The sequence below is a fragment of the Choloepus didactylus genome, chromosome 2 (assembly GCF_015220235.1).
Source record: "Choloepus didactylus isolate mChoDid1 chromosome 2, mChoDid1.pri, whole genome shotgun sequence".
Classification (NCBI taxonomy): Eukaryota; Metazoa; Chordata; class Mammalia; order Pilosa; family Megalonychidae; genus Choloepus; species Choloepus didactylus.
Genome location: NC_051308.1, coordinates 216,031,310 through 216,055,197, shown reverse-complemented (window position 1 = coordinate 216,055,197; position 23,888 = coordinate 216,031,310). Strand labels below are relative to the sequence as shown.

The following is a 23,888-nucleotide window of genomic DNA, read 5'->3' as shown; positions in this document are numbered from 1 at the left end:
CAGAACAATCATTTTTGAATAGCATAAAAATTATATTTCAGGTTATAGCAATCAAAGCTCCAGATTTTGGTGATATAGAAATAACCCACATTGATATTGCTACTATGGCATAGTGTTTGGATAAGACAGCCTGACCCTAAATCTTGAAGATGTTCACCTTCATGAATTAGGAAAAGTTGGAAAGGTCACTGTGACCAAAGATGATGCACGCCCTTACAAGGAAAAGGTGACAAGACTCAATTTGAGAAATGTATTCAAGAAATCTTGAGCAGTTAGATATTACTATTAGTGACTGTGAAAAAGAAAAATCAGATAAACACCTGGCAAAACTTCCAGATGGAGTAGCTGTGTAGAAGATTGGTAGGAAAAGTGACATAGAAGATAATGGAAAGAAATAATCACAGACTCACTAAATGCTGCAATGGCCTGCCATTGAAAAAGGCATCATTCTGGGTGCTTTACTTTGTTGTTTTAGATTCACTGCTCCAGCTAATGAAGGGCAAAAAATTTGATATTGAAATAATTAAAAGCACATTCAAAATTCTGGGGAATGCAGGTGCTGAAGGATCACTGATCATTGAAAAGAATTATGCAAGGCCCCTCAGAGGTTGGTTATGTGGCATGCTTGGAGATCTTTTAAATATGTGGGAAAAAGAATCATCAACCCAACTAAGGTTGTAAGAAGTGCTTTGTTGGATGCTGCTGATGTGGCTTCTCTGTTAGCCACAGCAGGAGATGTGGTCCCTCGAATTCCTAAAGAAGAGAAGGATCCTAGCAGGGTAGATAGGAGGCAAAAGCAGAAGTGGTGTGGTGGGGGCGCTTTGCCATTTTTAGTGGGCCGTGTGATGGTTTTCACCAACAACTTTGGAGAAGTCAGCTGGACAAAAGATGTTTAAGGCCACCAGTAAAACCATTAGTTATTAGTTTCAGTTGACTTCAGAATAACATTCTACTTGGAATATCCTTTCTGTCCTTCTTTGCCCTGGTACCCCTTATTGATTAAAGACTCTCAAATGTCCCTGACTGTCCCTAAATCTCTCAGGTAGGAAGTGCTTCATTCACACCTCTGTTGAAACCCTTAATACACAGCAATGTTACATCCTGTTCTCCTGTTGATTTGCCCCATGAGCTCATAAAGGGCATGAAGTATGTCTGTTTCTTGTGATGAACACAAGTCAAGGCACACAGAAGGTGTCCAATAACAGTTTGATGACTGAATGGAAGGATGACCAATTATGAGCTGAATATGTGCTTTGAATTCATTTCCTGGCCAAAGGTATGGGTTACGCTTGAAAACTGGTAGGTGAAGTGTGGGCTGCAGTCTTTTCTGCTGGTGCCTAGGTAACAGGCTCGCTCTTGACTGAACTCAGACGCATGGTTGTGTGGGCACTTGGCCCTGAGCTACTGAGCTGGATAGTAACAAACCTGCAACCTGTGTGGAGACCCCTGGAGGCCCCAAGCCTGGAAATGAGATTGGAAAAAGTTTGGCAGTTCAGCAGACCAACAAGAAGGGGCAAAAGAGTTAAAGCTTGGACCACGGGATGCTGAAGGCATTTCTGTTCTGGTCTGAGACTGTAGGTAAGTCACAAGTAAGAACACAACACATTCACGTGGAAAACAGAAGCTTCAGCTTATTATTCTAAAATAGCCTCAAGCATCTCGGTAAATGTAAATAATTTCAAATGGAAAAGTTTATTCTGCAGACAATTGAGACTCAGTGCCAGACTACTAGCAGGTTTCATTGTGGAATACATTCCATCTCTTGGTCACCAGGGTTGCCTGGACAAGAAAGACAGTGAGAGGGACAGCAGGGCTGGGCTAGGATTTGACATCAGATAATGATTGTCAGGTCAGAGTGGAAAGCAAAGGGCATATGTCTGAGGAGGAACCAGAGCTGCCAGCACCTCCTCACTGCACAAGGGCTTCACCATATAACAGGGAGTCTGGAGGATTAGTGGGAGATGAGGGTAGAGGGCTCCATGTGCTCGGTATTTTACCAGGGTCTCCCTAAATTTTCAATTACTCCTGCTACAAAGGAGGTTAGTGGTGATGGATGTTCTGATCCTCATTGCCCTGAAAGCCCCTCACCAGTTGTGATTATCAGCCATTGGGTGCATTTGAAAAAGGTCCTTCTCACTGTCATTCTGTGCAGGCTGGAGATTAACCAGGAAAGCAATACTCTGAGAAGGACTGGAAATACTCCTTGCCTGGAGGCAGAAGGATTGATTACACCACAACTGGTCTTCCTGAATGGGAAGGAGACTTAAGGAACCTTGAGTCCTGTGGTTGCCCAAACAGTTCAGCTCCAGGAACCCATCCTTTAACACACTGTTAGGTAAATGCCCACTGTGCAAAGGAGATCAAAGCGGGCTGCTATGGTTGAAGTGTGGGTAGAAACCTGGAGATCCCCCATTCAGCGATATCAGACCAGCTGCTGGAGGAACACACTTTGGCCTCCAAGGATCTCAGTGTGAGAACCCCTCTTTTGGAGCCCATCCACTCATGCGGAATCTATGTGTCCTGAGCAAAATTCATCTCCCATCTGTCTGTTCCAGACCGTCCTGGTTAGCAGTATCATTTTTGCTCACTTAAACTAAAAACCCTAGGATTCATTCCTGACTCTGTCACCTCCTTCACTCCCACCCCTTCCCACCCCCAACCAAATCTAACCAGCCACTGAATCCAGTGTGGTTTATTGTGGACATCTCTTGACTGCATCTGTTTCCTCCCTTCTGCCTAAACTCTGGCCCTTGTCATTGTCTAATTCTCAACTCTTAGCTGGTCCCCGTTTTCATTCTAGAGCAGTCAGAGATATTTCTAAAAGGACTCTATCTCCCATCTTGTTAAAAACTTCTGATGACCTCTCATCTCCCAAGAGGTTGAGTCAACCCTTTCCAAGGCTTTTCACACCCTGACCCCTACCTTAATTTCCAGCCTCAGGACTCACTAGTGACCTGTCTTCTTTGCTTATAACTTAATCTTTTTCTCTACAGGACCATGATAAATAAATTAGGCTTGCAGGCCATCCATCTCTGTGGCAAACTACTCAGCCCTGCTGCTGTAGCTCTGCAGCAGCCCTGGAAACAATGCGTATATGAATAAGCATGGCTGTGTTCCAACAAACCTTTACTATGGATACTGAAGTTAAAATTTCATTAGTATCAAGTGTCATGACAAATTCTTAGCTCAAGGGCATACAAAAGCAGGCAGAAGGCTGGATTTGGCCCGTGGGCTATGGTTTACAGACCCCTGCTCTAGACTCACATAAATATTTGTGGTTTTTCAGACCTACCAGGTTCACATTTCTTGCTGTTGCTTTTCCTCCTGGAATGAATGCTTCTTCCTATTCTCTATCGGAAATCTTTTTGAGGCACACATTAAAGTCACTTCCTTTTTTCCTTTTTCTTTTTTTTTTTTTTTTGGCTTTCCTTAAGCCCCTTGGGCAAAATAAAATGCTCCTTTATCTCGCTGGTCCTAGAACTCTTAATCAGGCCTCAATTATGGCTCTTATCATGCTGTACAGAAGTTACAGATTTATGTCCGCTCCCCTCGTTAAATCTCCTTGAGAGCAGAGATTGGCCTTGTCGTGTTCAACTTTTTATGCTGTCACATAACATAGTAACATTGCACAAAAAATGTTAGTTAAATAGAATCGAATTGCACACCTTCAGACAGTCAGCTAGAGGCAGCCAGGCTAGTAGGCAGGTTTCTAATATCTTGTGGTATTAATTAAAATTGGGTCTGGCCACCAACCCACCTCAATTCTGATTGGCTTGAGACAAGAACATAATGTGCTGTGTTGTGGGTTATCTTTTAATTAATTAACTCAGTTCTTGCTTCCCTGGGGAAAAAAAATCCATCAAAACATTTAGGAGTTGGTCATTATTAGCAATGAAGGGCCATAAATCACTTGAGACGCTAATGCTGTAAACCTGAGCACAGGTGAGACTGATCCTGGGCCGATGCTTCTTGGTTTGGGCCTCCAGATCCACTCCTCCTCAAATGTCTCTGCTCTGCTCTGCCCCGGGAGGCTGACTTCTGAGGCCTGCTAGAAAGCAAGGGAGCCCCTCTGGTAAAGCAGATCGACCTCCCGGGGCACAAAGCAGGGCAGGGGAGGGCCTCTGTGGATGACATCAACCGGTATCCTTTGTCTCTGGCTTCCAGTTGGATGGCCAATGGGAGGAACTGCAGGAAGTGGGAAGGAGGGAAGACTGCTGAACTGGGTACTGATCTCTCTGTCTCCCTCTTTACTGCACTGGGTATTGATCCCTGTGGCCCTCTACTTGTTGCGCTGGGTACTGATCCCTGTTCCTACCCCCTTGCTGCACTGGGTACTGATCCCTGTTCCTACCCCCTTGCTGCACTGGGTACTGATCCCTGTTCCTACCCCCTTGCTGCACTGGGTACTGATCCCTGTTCCTATCCCCTTGCTGTACTGGATACTGATCCCTGTTCCTATCCCCTTGCTGTACTGGATACTGATCCCTGTTCCTACCCCCTTGCTGCACTGGGTACTGATCTGTTTCTGCCCCCTTGCTGCACTGGGTACTGATCCCTGTTCCTATACCCTTGCTGCACTGGGTGCTGATCCTTGTTCCTGCCCCCTTGCTGAACTGTGGGTTGACAGTGGCCAGCTCCTCTGAGACATAGCTTTGCCAGGCAGCCCTATACCATGGGCTATTCCAGCTCTTGCGTTCCCTCCCCTGACCCCTTCAAGCCTAAGGGTGGGAAAGGCCTCCTCCTGCTTAGTCCCTGGGGCCTCGCTGTCTCTTGTGGGTTCCTTTAACACCACCCTTATCTCTGTAAATGGTCCCTTCACTAAACCCTCTTCAGTTAAAGCTATGCTGTCTGCCTCCTGATGGGCCCCTGACAGAAACCTACCTCGGTCACTCTTTTGGACTGTATATGCAAGCAACAAAATGTAGATTGGCCATAATGACTTCAAAGTTTGCATTCCTTTATGGCCACTGGGTTCTCACCTGGGGCTATTTTGTCCCCTAGGGGTCATTTGGCAATATCCAGGGACAGTTTTGGTTGTTATGAGGGCAGGGTGAGGGAGTTGCTACTGGCATCCAATGAGCAGAGGCCAGGGATGCTGCTAAACATCCCATAATGCACAGGGGGCTCCCCACCCCCACCCCCAAACAACAAATTATCCAGCCCCCAAATGTCAATAGTCCTGAGGTTGGGTAACCCTGCTTTAGAGCCACTCTAAATAATCATTGTGCAGCCTTGCACCCTGAATCCTCAGTCTGGAAAACACTAAAAAAAGATCTTAGGGGAGAACCACTTAAGCATGCCAGGTCCAGATGAACACTGGCTCCAGCACACTATCCATGAGACCTTGAGCCAACCAGGAGCCCCTCTGAGCCTCAATTTCCTCATTTGTAAAATGAGGCTAATAATAGTATCCACTTCACCCTATCACTGCTAGGATTGAATGCAATAGTAAATGTCAAGTGCCTGAAACCTACAAAGCCTTAACAGGCAAAATTCAGTTCTGGGCTGTGATAAGGGAGATCTAGAGTAAGATAAGATAGGGTCTGCTTTCAAGAAGTTCACAATTAAAATTGTTCTTCAGATTGTGGGTTGTTCCTGGTTACAGGCTTGTGTAATCAGTTTAGAGGTTACAACTAGCATTAAGAAATGGAAAAGAAAATTTCAGGCACACTGCAGGCAGTAAGGATAAATACCATGTGGTGAACTTTCCTTTTCGTTCTATGGATGTATGTGCGAGCTGAGTTGTGATGTAAAATGTTTTTGTCTGTGTTTGCTGTGGGATGAGATTAACAAACAGTTTAAAAGCTACCAGTTGACTAGGAAAGGAAATATGCCCAAAGGATTAAGTGGAGGCCCTGCAAGTTTGCAGAAAGACTCACATCGGCCTGCAAATGAATTGGAGCTTTGCTGTTTACAGGCTGTGTGACCTTGGACTAGTTAATCAGCCTCTCTGAGCCTCAGCTTCCTCAGCAGAAAAATGGGAACAAAAACAAGTGTGTGGTGTTGGGGCAAAGCACATACAGTGCTTACCATAGAGCTGCACACAGTAGGTATACAAATCATGTGTGCTCCCTCTGTAGTGACTGCACTGTCTTTTCTGGGTTCTTCTTGCCCATTGTCTGGCATCGAATCTAAACCTACTACAATGATGAATGGGCCCTCAGTCACTGAGATATTAGACACACCAGTATTTATTTAATCAGATGAAATTATAGCATTCATCTCTATGTGTTTCTATTTTGGAAAACACAATGCAAAGATTCAGACAGGTGCCTCACATAAAGAAAGGCCCAGCCTCAGCGGCAGAAAATCGTCTTCAGGAAACCTCTCGGGGCAAAGCTTTGTTAAGCTTGTCGTACCAAGTTGGCTTCCTGTTTATTTTTTAAATATTTCAAATGTGTTCTGGCTACCCAAGGCTAAGTAAATGCGGCCATTCATAAAAGGCTCCGATTTAAAAGGCAATGCTTCTACCTCCAGTGCTGCTTCTATCCCAGTTTCCAGCCAGAAAGCCCGGCTCCAGAGGCCTTATGGCAGGGACTGTGCTCTGTCCCGTGCCACCTCCGGGGTGAGACAAGCAGACCCTGCAGCCTTGGAGCTCCCATGGGTTGGAGCAAGCTGCCAAGATCTCTGGAAACCTTCAATTGCTCTCCTCTTGGAATCAACTGCTTCCTCCCCAGCACACCCTAGCAGTGCTCATATTTCACCTTGCAAACTTCTACTTGGCCTGCGTTGTAGCTGTTCCTGTGCACGCTGATTTACCACACCTCAACACAAGTCTGCTCCTCTTTTTATTCCCTAGGGCCTTGGTAGGGCCTTATGCATAGCTGGTGCACAACACAGGCTCCCTGTTGACTCGATTAAAACCAACCCTGATCTGCGATTGGTAATAGTTAGAGGCTTTGGGAGTAAGTCATGAGGCCAACCCTTGGTGTGGTTTATTTCTATAAATTTTGTCTACTTCAAATAAACTCTAAGTGGAAGAAGAATGTAGCCATCCCCTCCTAGACATCCATTAGTTTTCAATTTCCTCCAGTGGTGGAAAGCCACCCGCCCCTGGGGTTGACCCACTCCCTTTATATAGGTAGCTCTTGGGGTTAGGAAATGCTTCATTATTTGAGCAGGAATCTGCTTCCCTGCAATTTTCACCAGCCTTTCCAGGTCTGATCTCTCTTTACACATTGGGGCATCTAAGCCACAGTGTTTCCTAAAGTTATTTTTGCCTGCACTTGTCATACATCCGTGTTCCAGAAAAAATGAAAAACAGGATGTCGGTGGCCGAAGTACGGTGGTTAAGAGAGTGGGTCCTGGACTCAAGGACAGGGGTTCAGATGACTCGGTGCTCGGCTTAATTTCTCCGAGCCTCAGTGTCCTTGTCCGTAACATGGGGATGGTGACAGCATTTACCTCCCGGGGATTAAATGAGACGATACATGTCAAGTGCCTTGAGAAAGCACTCGGCGAGTGTTAGCCACCCTGCCTAGCCTGGACTCAGGCTACGCGAGCAGAGGATTGTCGCTCTCTGGGCGACAGGCCACAACGGCAGATGCAGAGATGCAGGCCTCTGGACCTCCAAAGAGGAGTAGCACGACGGAGGAGGCAAGGATGCCCTGAAGTCACATCCAACCAATCTGGGGCCAGGACGAGCCCTTCCAGGAAGCGGGGTGGGCCCCAGGCCCTGCCTACCTTGGTACTGGGCGCTGAAGCCGCGCTGCCGGTGGTTGCCGTCGGACGTGAAGTGCAGCCGCAGCCAGTTCTTGCTGCTGATGACGGGGGCCGGGAGGCTGGCTCCGGTGAACCTGCGGGGACAGGAAGCAGGGAAGGGTCAGGGGCCGCAGCGGGGCCGGACAGGGGCTCGGGCACCCAGGAGGCTCCCTCCTTCTCCTGTCTGCCTGGGCCTCAGCTCAGCCCTTGGAGCAGGAACCTGGGGCCTGAGCAGCTTGAGGCAGGCTTGTGGCCCCCATCAGGGGTGGATTCTTCTGGCCTGGGAAGAGGTCCAGCCCCGCCCCTTCAGTGGTCCAGCCTCCAGGAGTCAATAACTGGGCAGCCCAATAGGTCATGTGGCCTTTCTCCAGGGTAGGGGCCTGTGTTTAGGTCACTTACCAGGTCCCCGGTCCCCTTGGCTCCTACCCCTGCCCCTGCGACCTCCCAACCATCTTTCCCCAACCCTTACCCAGGGCCCTCTCCCTCCTCTCTGGAACCCTCCACCTTAGCCTCCTCTGAGTAGAACCTCTGGGTTCCAGTCAACCCAGCCCCCTCCCTAACCCCTGCTCTATGCTCAGTGGGTGGCGCAGCCTTGGGCAGCCTTGGGCTGCTGCTCAGCGTCTTTGAACATAGCCCCATTCTCTCATCGCCTCTCCAAACCAGCTGCCTTTCCTGCCCTAGCCTGGCCACAGGGCATCTCTGACCATCACCACCCCAGCCTCTTGATGGACTGCCATCCTGAGCCAACTTCCAGGTCAATCACACCTTTCCTTCCAGGGTCACTCGGAGTGCTAGAACCTTCAGTGGCTCCCCAGTGCCTACATGGGACTGGCCTTCCAAACTTTCCAACCTGACCCTGCTTGGACGGCCCTCATGTTCAGCCTTGGTCCTCTCCACCAGGCTGCGCCTTTGGTGCCCCAACCTCATTCCTTTGCACCCCAGGAACTCCCTCTCACCTTCTCTCCTCTGGACTTGGCCTCCTAGCTGGCCAGATGTTCAATATCTTCCCTCTTTTCCTCTCTGCATAGAGATTAGGGACAAAAAGCTCCCAATGCTTCCTGTTAATCTGGCCAAATCTCTCCTCATTCCTATCTGCTTCCATTCCCACATACACACTCGATTAACATCTCCTAAGCGTTCCATGCCTTCTCTGTTTTCCAGGATTTTGCCCTTTCTGCCTGGAATCCTGCCCACCAGTAACTCCCTTACCAACACCACCTATGCCTGCAACTTCAGGAAGCCCCTCGAGTGCCACATGCCGGGAAAGACTTCCCTACTCTCCTTGACTTGAAGCCACACGGATTTGGGTTCAGATCCAGCTTCATTGCTTCCTACCAGGTACTGAACCTTTCTGAGAATGAGAATACTACCAGCCTGACGAGTTCGTGGGGATAAATGAGAGACCTTATGGAAAAGAATCTAGCCTGGGATCTGGCATATATTAGTTCAATAAACAGAATTTTCCTTTCATCTCCTCTGCAATGCAACAGCTTTTTGTTCAAGTTATAATTCGGTTGCTAGGTGTGTGTGTCCCTAGGATAACTCCTCCAATGGGGCAGCACAGCCTCGTGGTGCAGCAGCTCAGGCACTGGAGTGATCAGCTGTGTGCTCTCAGGTTGTCTGTGACTCAGTGACCTCATCTAACATGGGGATCACAATGACCCCTCCCTCAAAGTCTTGCCAGGATTAAATGAGATAATATACCAAAACCACCTTTGCAGTGTGGTGCGACCATGTAATTAACAGCACTGAAATCTACATTTGAGTGTGATTAAGAGGGGGAAATGTTAGATTGTATATATGGTTACGGAATAAAATAATAATAATTAAAAAAAAAGCCATGGAACTACACTATACAAACAGTGAACCCTAAGTTAAACCATGGACTATACTTAGTGCAATTATAAAAATGTGCTACCATCATTTGTAACCAATGTAAGGTGTTAATAATAGGGTAATGGGAATTCTGGATTTTAGGCATGATTGTTCTGTAAACCCACAACTTCTCTAATAAAGAAAAAAAAAAAAAAACCACCTTAGCACAGACCCTGGCAAATAGCGAGCCCTCGATAAGTGGCAGCTATACCTTGGGTCCCGGTACTTAACACAGCACCTGGTTCAAAGCTGGCATGCCAGGGTCCCAGAAGAAAACAGGTGGCACACTCAAATAAGAGGAGAGGAAATGGTTACCCGAAATGAGAGGCTGCTTGGAAAGGACCAGCCTACGGGACCCAGATCATCAGCCAGTTTGGAGGGACGTCTCCCCAGGCACCAGGCAGGGTGGATTTGGAGTGGCAAACGGAAGAGATCCAGCACAGTTGGTCGTCACACCCTACAAAGCTGAGTTCTTACTATAATGAAAATGCTGACACGCCAAACTCCAGGAATATAACCCATATTGCTATGGGAAGAACTGTTATAGAAACCCATTACTGTATTTCACCAGATCCCATTGAAAATAGTTTATTACAGTCTGAGTCATTTATGTTTTCTAAGGAACCACAAACATTCTTGTGGGGTTTTTTTTCTCCAGGCCAAATTCAATTCTATCTCAGTGACAAAGCTTGGAGGTTATTTATGTAAGGGAAGTAGATATAGGGGGATTCACCTGAATAATTCAGAACCAAAGACTCTTTATTGTGAAACGGAATGAGAGGAAGGTGATGGGGTCCCTAGAGCAGGAGATTAACAATCAAGATTGTCTCTGCCGGCCAGGACTGGACCCTAAGGGGGTGTCGGGGAGGCTCCCTGCCCCTGACTCAGTGGGGCCAGTTGCTTTAACCCTCTCCCCCCACCCCCCAATGAGCAGCCTGGAGAAGCTCTCAGGACGTCTCCTGCCTCCCTTTTCTCCCACATCTTCACTAACTCCCTGTCCTGCCCGGTCCTGCCCCAGCTTCCTTACACATAAATGATGAGCATCTGAGAAATTTCTCAGAATTTATCCAAGAATGAGGGGGGCTTACATGAAGATGGAATCAAGCTCTGCCATTAAGACATTGTCATGCCTCTGCTCCAAACCCCCCAATAAACAAGAGAAAATGGATATACACAATGACAGGGCTGGATCTCAGAACACTATGCCAAGCAGTATAAGAGGATGTGCCGGTTTGAATGTATTATGTCCCCCTAAACGCCATTATCTTTGATGTAATCTTGTGTGGGCAGACGTATTAGTGTTGATTAGACTGTAATTCTTTGAGTGTTTCCATGGAAATGCACCCCACCCAACTGTGGGTGATGACTCTGATTGGATAATTTCCATGGAGGTGTGGCCCTGCCCATTCAGCATGGGCCTTGATGAGTTTACTGGAGCACTATATAAGCTCAGACAGAAGGAGTGAGCTTGCTATAGCCAAGAGGGACACCTTGAAGAACGCACAGAGCTGAGAAAAGAGCTGCAGATGAGAGAGTTTGAAGACAGCCATTGAAAAGCAGACTCTTGCTCCGGAGAAGCTGAGAGAGGACAAATGCCTCAAGAGCAACTGAGAGTGACATTTTGAAGAGGAGCTTTGGCCTAGAAATAAATGTGCTGGGAGAAAGCCATTTTGAAACCAGAACTTGGAGCAGACGCCAGCCACGTGCCTTCCCAGCTAACAGAGGTTTTCTGGACGCCATTGGCCATCCTCCATGAAGGTACCCGATTGCTGATGTGTTACCTTGGACACTTTATGGCCTTAAGACTGTAACTGTGTAACCAATAAACCCCGTTTATAAAAGCTGATCCATTTCTGGTATTTTGCATAACGGGCAGCATTAGCAGACTGGAAGAGAGGATACACTGTATGGTCTCATTTTTATAAAACTAAAGAAAAGACGAATCTATAGCCAAGAGAAAGCGATCCGTGGTTGCCAAGGCTGGAGGTGAAGATGGGGGTGGGGATTGGGATGATGGAAATGTTCTATATCTTGAATGAGCTGCTTGTTATATGGGGTGTTCACATTTGTCAAAGCTCCAAAGAACTATACATTTATAATGGATGCATTTTATTGCATGTAAATTTTGCCTTAACTAACAAACAAAGCACAACACTTTCAATGACTCCCATTCTCAGAGTAAGACTTCTTACTATGGTCTTCAAGACTTTAAAAGAGCCGGTGTCCCATCACCTCTCCACTTCACCTTATGCTCCAGTCACATGGCTTCCTTGCTGCTCAAAACTGGCCAGGCATGCGCCTGCCGCAGGGTCTTTGCACTTGACATTCCCTCTGCCTGCTACACTTACTCTTCTGCCAGATGATCTCCAACTGGTGAGCCGCCTCACTTCCTCCAAGCCTTTGATCAAATGTCACCTTCTCAGTGAAGCCTTCCTGGTCTGATCCCTGCCTGCCTTCCTTCCCTGAGTGCACACACCATTCACCAAACAGAACAGCTTACATGTACTGGAAAACACTACCCTTTTGTGCTTCTCTGCCTTTGCACTTGCTGCTCTTTATGCCTTTTCCCATTGCACCACCTGGCTGCACAGAGAGGCTAAGAAAGTTGCGCAAGGTCACACAGCTATTAAGTGGCAGAGGAGGGATTCCAACTAACTCAGAGCCTATATACTCAGACACTGCCTTATATGGCACACACATGCAAGGATGGAGGAGCAGGGGAACCGTGTAGGCTGAATTCCATTCTGTTTCCGTTCTTCCTCTCCCTCCTCCCTCCAGGATCCTCTTTAATTTTGTTCCCTCTTAGAATCATAATTAAAAGAGAGAAACACAAAGAGAAAGTCTCCCCTTCAAACCTTTCTGTCCACATTAACTTCACTATGTGGGGCCTGGGCAATTCCAGGTTCACGTAGGAAATTGCGATTGCAGTATAACATAAAATGTATTTAAGCAATTACACTCATTTTTTTCTTTCTTTTTTTGTAAACTCACTTCCATTAAATGGGGCTTCATTAATGGGATCTGGCTTGGGGAGGATAAAAAAAAATCACTCCTTTTAATGCATGTAGTTCATTATGGAAAAAGTGGCTTTGAGTTTCTCTGCAGAAAGCTCTAAGCACTTCTGCTGGCAATAGGTGAGCTTGGAGTAGACTTCGTGAAAAGCATTTCTTCTTAAGAAGCATCTTGTGGAGTCAGGATGTTGGGTGCCAAGAGACACCCCACACAAGATGATGACAGTGACTCTTTGCAAGGAATTGCTGCATGATTTCAAGTTGAGGGAAAGGAGTTTTAGGAGATCTCGTTTAAATCCCAGCATCCCTAGAAATGGACCTCCTCAGGGGAACATGCATTCATTCATTTATTCATTCACTAAGGATGTCCTGTGTACAAGACGCTTTACTTGACAGTGGGTGCCGCCCCTGCTGTAGTTCCCTAGATATGGGGGTCCCCTGAAAAGTCTGTAGTCTTCTGTGTAGCTTCCAATCCTTCCAGCTCAATAGCCTCTGGCTTCCGTGCTCCCGGAGCACCTCCCATGGGTGTTATCTCTTAACTAAACTATGCACGTGACCTGTATCTGATTCAGGGTTGAAGCGTCTCTGCCTGGCAGTGCCAAGCACAAACCGATGCTCCATTCCCAAGGCTGGCCTGGGTGGATGTGAAACACAGGAGGTGCTCACCACTCTATACCTAGTTCCTGAGCCCTCATCGTTTCTATCCAGTCAGCTCTCCTCCAGGGGGATGGAGAGGACACTGTGATGCAACCAGGGAAACCCTTCTGGAAATGTACTGGTCAGCGGTGGGCAAAGGGCACCCAGGCCAACTCCAGCTTCTCTGCCCACCTCCCAGCGACCTTCCATCCCTAAAGCAAACCTTTACTGACTCAGCCCTGAGACCCAGGCTCATCACAAATGATTTCCATATCAGTTTTCCTTCAGTCAAATCCCTAGGACTCCCGCTTTGTCAAGATAAACACATTTCCCTAACCAATCCCATGATGTTTTACAGTTTTCAGGAACTGGGTGAATGCCTAGGATGAATGCAAGTCTGTTTTGGATACGGGTAGCTGGAACTCCCCATTCTTCGGTTCTTATCATTGACAAAGGACCGGAGCCTCCCAAGGCTATTGTTTCCAGCAGTACCCGCTTAGCACACTTGTGCAGGCCTGGGCCACCTTAAAAGGATTCAACTCCTAGCTACCTGTTACATGTGTGGAGTTGGTTACCATGCTCTGAATAAACCAAAGTTCCTCCCAATCATTCCTGCTCCTTAGCATTCCCTTTCCCCATAAAATGTACCATCTTCCCAGTCACCCAACCCAGGCATCATCTTCAACTCCCCCCTCTCCTTCACCCCGTGGCAAACTGTGGCCACGTCTTTCCCCACCTCACGACCCCATCGTTTCTCACCTGGACTATAGAGTCAACTTCTGATCCGCCCCCTGCCTCCAACCCATTTTCCACACTTTGTGGGGTGATTTGATCAAGTCCCCGCCTTGGCTGAAAGCCTGCAGTGGCAGGTCCACTGGTTCCAGGACAAAGTCCAAACTTTTTAATGCAAGCTGTAAGGGCCCTTCCTGCCTGTCTTCACTCCCCAGTCACAGGCACCTGGAACTCCGGCCACAAGGAATGGCTTGTATGTCCCAGAACATGCCAAGTACATTTCATGTCTCCAAGCCTTTGCATATACTGGTCCCTCTGCCTGGAATGCACTTCCCTGTTTCCCCACTTGACTACCTGGGAAACGATCACTCCTAGAAATCTAACCAGATGTCTCCTTTCCTCACCTCTCCCTCTTTCTGCCCAGACGTGAAGAGCGGCCCCATCCACTGTGTCCCCTCGGTGTGGACATGCCCCCGTGTTGTACTGGACACACCAGATTGTAATCATCTTTTGACTTGACCATCCCCTTTGCTAGAAGTGAGCTCCATGAGAGCAGGGGCAGGATTTTCCTTGTTTAGTATCTCCAGCAACACAGCACAGTGTCGGCACACAGAAGGAATGGATACTAGAGAACAGGGGTTGGCAAACTATGGCCCCTTGCCTGTTTTTGTAAATAAGGTTTTATTGGATCACAACCATGACCTTACCTATGGCCTATGGCTGCTTTTACACCACAATGGCAGATTTGAGAAGTTGTGAAAGAGACTGTGGCCTGCAAAATATTTACTGTCTGGTCTTTTATAGAAGGAGTTTATCAACCCCTACCACTGGAGCTTTACAGATGATGTAGGTTGGTTGGTAAATTGAAAAATCAACTTCTAAATAGGGAATCGCAGAAAGATACATTCACAGCTGAGACATTTCATTATAACATAAAATATTTAAACATACTTCTATTCACCGATCTGTTAATGGAGGACCAAGACCTTTATTTGACCATGGGTCCATTCTCTGCATCATCTATCTTATACTCACTACACCCATAAAGTGCCATTCACCATTTCCAATTTTAGTACAGGTCATCCATTCAACAAAAATTTACTGAACACCTACTATGTGCCAGGCATCATACCAGGCACTAGGGATGCAGCATGAATGCGACAGAAACAATCCTTGCCCCTTGGAACTTATCCAAAGGGGTGCAGGTGTCTTGCTCACACCTAATATTTAGGAAGCAAATCTTTTTAGAGACACTCCTTTGTGGAGTCATTCCAAAGCATTCAATTTAGTTTCCATAGACGCAGCTATATTTCCTTTCACAGCCATATTTCATCAGTTTATGTGATGTTTAATTTAAATCACATAATTACAATAACAAGTATGACTGGCACAGAGAGAGCTGGCAACAAACCCAACCAATGCTCCGAAAGTGCAAGACTCAGCTGGTGGGAGCAAGAAGTGCACGGGCCTGGAGGATGGGGGTGGGAGGGGGTCTGCTGCCAGCTGGAAGCTCCACTGAGGCCACGGGGGCACGGCTAATCCAGGGAGCTGCTCTGGGGGAGATGGGTTAAGAGGACTTTCACTTTACGTGCTTTGTGAAAGAATGAATGAATGAGGGACTAGATGGTAGTGACTTGCTTTTAATGGTGAGGCATCTTTTCTAATTACATCTGCTGCTGCAGTTAGGAGAGTGGGAACCAGCTAATCTTATCACCTTAGGTTGGAGAAGGACTTCAGAGGTCTTGGTCTAATGCCAAAGCTATGCACAAATCCCACTTCACTCCTGAGTCTGGTGGGTTCCCCCTTGACTCCCTGCACTGTCTCTACCGTGGGGCTTGTCTCACATGTTGGTCAGGGGTCTGTGTCATCCACGGAGCCATGAGCTTCCTGCAGCCAGGAGCTGTGTCTTTCTTGGTTCACAGTTCTTTCCTTGGGGCCCAGCAGAGTGCCTGACACATGGGAAAGTCTCAGTAAATATTGCTGAAGATGAATGAATGAGATTCTGCCGGTGGAAGCCGAGGGCATAAGGGGGGAGAAGCAGAGGAAGAGGCAGGTGAGAGAGTGATGCCCTGGCACTGCCCGCTCCTGTTGTGAAGGTATGTTTCTTGCCTCCTTGGTCCCTCAGCCCTCACCGTGCTCCCCATTTGCGTGGCAGCTGCTGGTCCCTTCTCGGGGACTCCTCATGTCGACACGTCTCACGACTGATAATCAATGTGGGCAAATGTCCCTTCTCCCCAAGAAGCAACTCAATAAACTCAACAAATTATCAGGGCTTTTCCCAGCTCAGCTAATTGTTAGCTCCAGGGAACCCACAAAAACTACATGAGGTAAATGTTTTCCTGCCAGATGCAATGCTCTCTGGAGAGCATATGTCTGGGTCTGGCAGTGCTGAGGGGCAGAGCTCCTGGCCGCGTGTGCAGACAGGATGAGGGCGATGGGATGAGAGCTTCCTCACAGACACCCTGGGGCTTGTGTGTTGGGGGGTGGCACCTTGAGAAAGTCTGGGGGTGGCTTGGGGGTGTCAGTTTCCTTCCATCCCTAGTGCAGCTGCTTGCTCACCATGGCTTCTGGGTGAGGAATTCCTGCTTCCTGGAGAGGGTGTGCCCATCATGCTGACTGCTGATGGGACGTAATGGGGTGAGGTCTGGAGATGGCAGTGGGGTGCCTGTGCCAAGCTCTGGGGAAGGGGCTGGTGGTGGGTCTCCAGCAACTTTTCAGGGGATGCCCTGGGAAGGAGTGGAACCTACAACCCTCCTTTTCTGTCTCCCGGTCTAAATCAGGCAGGTCCGCTCTTTTCTGATCACTAGAAGCCTTTGAAGACCCGTCTCCCTTCCTCAATCCACAGCTCTGCACATCATGTGACCCTTAACTTAGGTCATGGCTGATTGGATCGGGTGGCCCTGCCCCCAGCTGCTGCCCGTCAGCGGATGGATCAGCAGCTCTCAGGAAGGTGGGTTCCTGAGGCCCTGGTATGAGGTCACTCAGTGGAGAGAAGGGCTGAGCACACATTTTGACAAAAAGGCGGCCCCCCAGGCCTGACTCTCCCAGAGGAGCTTTGGGAAAAGGGTTTTCCTCCATCATTTCTTCTGTCTCAGATGCCACCCCCCAACCTCGATCACTCTTTAAAAAACAATGACCAGTGCCTTGTACTTCCACCCTACCCCAGGTCCTGCACCAGTCTCACTGGGACAGAATCCAAGTTGTCTGTTACTACCGATTAGTCCCAAGATCCAGGGTGACAGCCTTGAGGCCTGGTGGCCCCCACGCCCTCAGTTGTTAAATCTGAAGCCCCATCAGGCTCAGCCCTGGAGCAGGACGCAAGCTTCAGGAGCCTGGTGAGCACAGCAGACACTTGCCCCCTACCTGGACACCCTTCTCCTTCCTGGCTCAGGGGTCTGCCCACATGGAGATGCTTCCTGTCTTGTTCCTCATCCATCTTGTCCCCAATACAGAGACAATAGGTTTAAGAAAGGTAAGATTAATGGCTGGTGGGCCTCTGTAGTCAGACAGTCTGACCTTTGAATGCAGGCTCCGCTGTGTGGAAACGGGCATGTGATGTAACTTCTTTGAGCCTCAGTTTCCACCTATGTGCAAGGAGAAATCTCCATCGCTGATGGGGCTCCTGTGAACAGCCATGCTCATGTATAAAATGTGTCCAGGGCTGTGCCTGGCACAGAGTAAGTGCCTCACAAATGTGAATTATTCCCCCCCTTGCTTAGTTCTGGCAAGAGATAGGATGGGATCTCATCAGTGCCTTGAACCCATCCTCCAGATCGTGCTGGGATTAAGTAGATCCCAGGGCAATCTGGCCTAGCTTTCCCCTGGTAGGTAAGGACACCTGCATCCACTCTGGTGACAGAGCAGGGCAGGGGTGAGAGGGCCCACCGGCACCCAGGGTGGCTGATGCACTTGGCTGTCACCCCCCTCCGTCCTTTGGAGGCCCCCAGGCTGGCCTCTACCAGTGCCTGCGTCCTCAGCCTGGCCCAGCTTCCACCTGCCACGGCCAGACAGAACTCGGAGAAGGGACTGGCCCCACTTCCCCCAGGAAGGCAATGTACACTTGCAAGGTATACATTGGATAATGCTTCTCACCGGGAGGAAATGTTTGCAGATGGCTTATGGAGGTGCTGCCCACGCCAGTGTTTGACAGCCACGCGACTGCCATTCTGAGTTTAAGCAGCCTCAGTGCTCCCTGAGACCTCCCCCAGGAGGCAGGTAGCCAGCCCTGCCTGGGAGTTCAGCAGCAATGAAGCTCCAACCGAGGGTCTCCCAGGCCGCTGGAGAAGAGCTGGGCTGAGCACCATGGCGACACCAAGGTCAACCCAGCAAGGAATCCTGGAGTCATTTGGAGCTGGATACAAGTCTCCATATCCACTAGCCTTGTGACCTCTGGGAGGTGGCGTCTTTCCCTGGTGTGTATCTCCTGGTGCAGCGGTGAGGATTAAATGTGATGTAGTGATGTTTACAAACACTGTGGAGCGGCCACAAGAAACAGGAGCTACAATTCCTAGTCATGTCAAGTTTCCATGCATCAGGGAAGAATCGTGGGCAAAGGAAAAGTAACATTTACTGAATAGAAAGCAGTTTGGAATACAGATTAAGTGCCTGGGACTGGGAAGGAGCCTGCCTGGGTTCAGGTCTCAGCCTTAAAATTACTCGCCACTTTGGACAAGGAACTGACTTGCTTTGGGCCTCAGTTTCCCTATCTATTTAATAGGGATAACAACTTAATAGGGATAACATTGTTATTAGGAGGCTTAAATGAGATGATGCATATACAAGCTCTTTTGCACAGTGCCTGGCACATCACAAGTGTTCTAAAAGTATTAGCTATTATGTGCCAGTGTTGTACATACACTATCTCAGTAACCAGAGGTCATGGGAAGCTGGGAAAGGCAAGGAAAAGGATTGTCTCCTAGAGCCAACCAAGATGCTTTCCCATCATTTCAATTACGTTAATACTCACAGCTTGTTATTTTACTTACTGAAACAAGCTAAACTTGACCTAAGCTATCCAGCTAGTTAAGTGGCAAAGCTAGAATCTGAATGCATGTGTGCTGGCTCTCAACACCTATTCTTTCCATTTCAGGTTGTTGCCACCAAGTAAAGGGCTCACGTGACCTCAGAGATGGGCGCTCCCTCCCAGCTTCCCTAGATAGTCTTTTTCAAACACTATCTAGGGATAAAAGGTTTGCAACCCATTAATGGGTCATGCAATCAGTTTGTGTGTTGCACCTTTAAATAACAAAAGAGAGTAGATGAGAGTGTAACAGAATAGAATCGAAAATAAAAGAGCAAGTCACACATGCAGTAAGAGTAAGCATCGTTTAGCAAAACTTTTGTTTCTGTAACCTCTTTGTGCCTAGTTACCTTTATCTTTATAATGGGGATAAAAATAACACCCCCCTCAGAGGGTTGTTACGAAGATTAAATGAATTAATATATGTAAAATGCTTAGAACAGAGGCTGACACATATTAAGCATTATATAAATATTATCAAGTATGTATGTGGGTAATGAGTCACGATGTAAATGCATTTCTTGCTGTGGACTGTAATAGAAAAAGTTTGAAAATACTGATCTGACATCTCTAGACTAGGGGTCAGCAAATTTACAGCCTGCAGACCAAATCCAGCTACCACCTGTTTCTGCAAATAAAGTTTTATTGGAACACAGCCTTGCTCGCTTGTTTACACATTGTCTATGGCTATTTGTGAGCTACACGTTAAGAGTTGAGTTCTTGTGACAGAGACCATGTGGCCCCCAGAAACCTAAAATATTTATTATCTGGCCCTCTAGACCGATGCCCTGTCTAGCAGCCGTTGCATTCCAGGCAGTAGACGAGCCTCTTCCCACGCCATGTCAGCCTTGTCTTGCCAATGCTGTGCAGGCCCATTCACCTCTGCAGACCGCTCTTGGCTGCGGGGGCACTGGGCACTAGGGCTGATGCCTGCACCTGCTTTACTTACCCACCTCCATGGATCTTCAGTGGTGGGAGGGTAGAGGCGGGTGCACCAAGAGTCCCATCAGGAAATAGATGCCCACCCAAATTAGAGTAACTGGAGGAGTGTTTAATAAAGGGACTGTTTACAAGGGTGACGGCAGGTGAGCCACAGGGAGAGCAGAGTACTTGCAGGCTGGTCAAAGCAGAGCTATTTCCACCCTACGCAGGAGAGCACAAGCGGAAGGAGCAACTACTGAATCCGGAAGGATGGTCATTTAGAAAGGTTGCCTTAAGAGTTGCAGAGACTTTTAGTCAAGGGGCAGATAGAGAGCTCCAGGTGACCTTGCAGGGAGGGAGCCCGAAAAATAAAGACCTCAACCTCATCTCCTCCCTCCCTGATCTTCTGCTGGGGGTTCCCGCTGGCCAAACTGAAATGGAATCTAGAAGGCACAGGAATTGTTGATGTGGTCGATGTGGGTCGGCTTGGTGGGGAGCAGGATGCAGGCAGGAAGTAGGGTGGAGGTTGGAAAAGCCAGTTTTATTTACCCTCCCCCCTCAGCTGTGCAAGAGGAGGAATTTCCTTGTTTATTCCCTCCAAGTTGGGAGTCTGGCCTGAACACCAAGATTGCCACTGATTTGACCTTTTCCTCCCTCCTCTGCCTAAGTCTGCTAGGCTCCAGATGGTTCTCATGGAGTTAATCTTCCTAGATCCATCACTGGGGGAGAGGTGGGAGGTTAGGAGCAGAGGGACAGATAAGCTGCTAGGTTTTTTTGTGTGTCTGATTAATATCTGTGGACTTCATACAAATTCTTCCTCACATCCCATCCTTTTGTTTCAGGAACAAGCCGTGCCCCAGTTATCTCTGCACCCCAGCTCAAGTCCAAGGAACAGGGGGCCCAACCTCTGGCCTCTTGGGAGAAAGAAACAGAGGGAAAAAAAAAGGTGCGTAGGTTGAGAAATGTCACCAGAGTAATCAAGCCCCCACTGACCAGAGGCACCCCCCACCCCATCGCCACTTGCTCAGATCTCTTTGCTAGCATCTGACATCTTACAAGCCCCAAATCCAGCCAAGAAACTATGGGATGTTACCTGGAGGGCAGCTCGACCTTCTCTGGCCAGTCCAGATGCTCATTTTGCAGATGAGAGATCAGGCTCACAGGTAGGGAGGGGTTAGTCAAGGTAGCCCAGCCGCCTAGCGGGAGAGCTGGGGCAGGCTTTCGGGATTGGGGATGCTAATCAATTTCCAAATTTCTTTCACAGAAGATGGAAGTTGAAGTTGATCTTGGAGACCTGGGAATGGATTTGGCAAAAATTCAAAATGTGGTGTAGTCTTAGGCAGGTTTCCTTGTCAGGCTCAGCTGCTGAGGCCATGCGTCTGCACCTTCAGCTCCCAAAGAAACAGTTCTGCACAGGGAGGCAGAAGTGCAGGCTTGAGTAGTCAGTCATAGGTCAAAATCCAGCCTCCCACCTGTTAGTGGCTATTTGACGTTAAATAAGTTGCTTTTTATGTTCATGAGACTCCGTATTCTAGCCCAGTAAATTGGGAGCTATCATCAGCCACCGGGTTGTATTAAATCCAAAAGCATATGAGTAAATGCCTAAAACAGTGCCCCAAGGGCACTTGTCTTTTCCCTCCAATTGGAAGGGTCCATCTGCTTTTACAAAAAGCCAGAAGCCAATTAAATGTCTTACTAGCCTGAGCATAGCTGTCATATAGCTTTCTGTTCTAGCCCCAAGAAACAGGGACCCCTGAGATTAGAGTGAGGAGGTCCTCCTGATGGGTCCAAAACTCCATCATTTTCAGGGACTCAAGTGTAATTAGTAAAATCTCTAGGTTCTCCTCCCTCCTTCCCCCCCCCTCCCCAATTTCTTCATAGAAATGAAGAGTTCAGACTCATAGCCCAAGTGCTTAGGTTTTAAATTAGACAACTTTGTCCTGACAGGAACCAAGTACAGCTGTCATACCTGATTATTTTTAGTGTTACTACTAAACCCTTTGTACTTTATGAGCTGCCACCATTCAAGGCAAACAGAAAGACTTCACATTTTATCATGACAGCTCTAGTGCCATCTACCTCCTCATGTTCATTATTTCCAGTCTGTCTCTGGAAGGGATGATGTGGCACCTTGACAGTCTTACAGTGAGGAAAGCAGACCCCCATGGCTTGTTATTACACCTGAGGGATTTAAAGTCCTCCCCCAAACTAAGCAAAGCCCACTGCCTCCAGGAAGCCAAGGAGAAATATTTCCAGGAGAAATAATTGCTTCGTAGCATTCTTCGAACAAACCGTCTTTCATGAGAGGCAAAAATTGACCCTCAAGTGTAATACAGGTATGCAAATCCCAACAGGCATTAGCCAGGATTGGCCAGCTCAGAGGATGATGTCACAATCCCGTCCTCTGACCCAACAATGCCACCACCACTGAAAAGGCTGGCCCCAACTTCAGCTCTTGCAGAAACAAAAATTCACCGGCAGAGCACCTTCTAGATTGCTCCTGGAGTGTGGGGACAAAAGTCTCTACTGCCCAAGTTACTAAATACAGGGAAAAAAAAAAGTGATCTTATGAACATGGTAAAAGAAATCCAGCTAAAGCCCAAGGTAAATGTCTCTTCTTACATCCACTTTTTACTGAATTACAGAAAGAAGTTCAAGGAGCAGCAGCCAAACACCTACCTAGGCTTTAAAGAGTTCTCTAGAAAGTGTTCGGAAAAATGGAAGTCCATCTCCAAGCATGAAAAAGCCAAATATGAAGCCCTGGCCAAGCTCGACAAGGCCAGATACCAGGAAGAGATGATGAATTACGTTGGCAAGAGGAAGAAACGGAGAAAGCGGGACCCCCAGGCACCCAGACGGCCTCCGTCATCTTTCATACTCTTCTGCCACGAGCACTACGCTCAACTGAAGAGCGACAACCCAAACTGGTCGGTGGTGCAGGTGGCAAAGGCCTCGGGGAAGATGTGGTCCGCCAAGACAGATGTCGAAAAGCAGCCCTACGAACAGAAGGCAGCTTTCCTGAGAGCCAAGTACCAAGAGGAACTCGAAGCCTACCGCAAACAACGAAATGCCAGGAAGGACTTCCAAGTGTCGACCAGGAACCAGTGCAGAGGGAAAACTGTGTTGGACAAAGCTGATGGATCCAATTCGAAAAAATAAAATGCCATTCAGCAGTATTGCCTGTATCCCTGGTCTCCTGTATGGCTAACAAGCAGCCCTTGCTGCTGCTTTCGGGATGTGAGTGGTGTGGTAGAAGAGATTGGGGCTTGGAAATAGATCCTGGAGAAGGGTTAGCTTTGAGAGAGGAAGCAGCAGTGTTCAAAGGAAAGTGTGGTCAGTGACCACAGGACTTGGCTTGGGCAAGTAGAGTGGGAGTCCCCAGGCATAAAGCTAGAAGTCATGGAGGTAGTAGCATCCTGGTTCCGAGTGGTTATCCAGGATGAAGGACCCGACTCAGGGCCAGGTCCTGAGACACTGGGCCCAGCTGGCGTGAGAAGGGTGGCAGGGACTGGGCGGAATGAGGGCTGGACAGCCTGGTGTTCAGGTCAGCCCCCCAGTTTGGGCCCCCACAGAGAAAGATGACCACTACGATGTTCAGGCAGAAACTCAGAGCTTGGGAAGGCAGAGTTTAGGTGGCTCTGAGGGGTCTCAAGGTTTCTCCAGTAAGTCCAGGCTTCCAGCAAGACTTAGAAACCATTAGTGGGTTGAGAACAGGCTCCAGTGGTGTCCCCTACCTAATTCAGGTTGAAACTCCAGGCTCCTGTGACTGGCTGGAGAAGCACCAGGCTTAAAACCCGGATAAGGTCCCTGTTAGCACTTTGGTGAGCATCACCTCGTCATTTTTCTACAGATACAAACATAGCACACATAATGCCTTCGTGACCACCTGGCATCCATTCCTCTTCCTCTTGGTCACAGAGCCCTGCTTCCCTTTCACTACCAAAGCCTGGTCGGACAGAGGACAGACTCCCCTGGCCACAGTGACTGCCTTG

General features: G+C 48.2%; 2 protein-coding genes across 5 annotated transcripts in view; one reads left to right on the top strand and one right to left on the bottom strand.

The window, feature by feature from the left end:
- CSMD2 (CUB and Sushi multiple domains 2) overlaps positions 1 to 23,888 on the bottom strand; it is a 646,653-nt gene that overhangs the window by 335,885 nt on the left and 286,880 nt on the right. For all 4 annotated transcript variants that reach the window (XM_037827786.1, XM_037827788.1, XM_037827789.1 and 1 more), the window contains exon 6: positions 7,684 to 7,796. In XM_037827786.1, the coding sequence (XP_037683714.1) occupies positions 7,684 to 7,796 (113 nt within the window). The remainder of the gene's footprint in view (positions 1 to 7,683; positions 7,797 to 23,888) is intronic.
- On the top strand, positions 22,465 to 23,055 carry HMGB4 (high mobility group box 4). The gene has a single exon (XM_037828847.1). It carries the CDS (start codon positions 22,465 to 22,467, stop codon positions 23,053 to 23,055), a length of 591 nt encoding a protein of 196 aa, XP_037684775.1.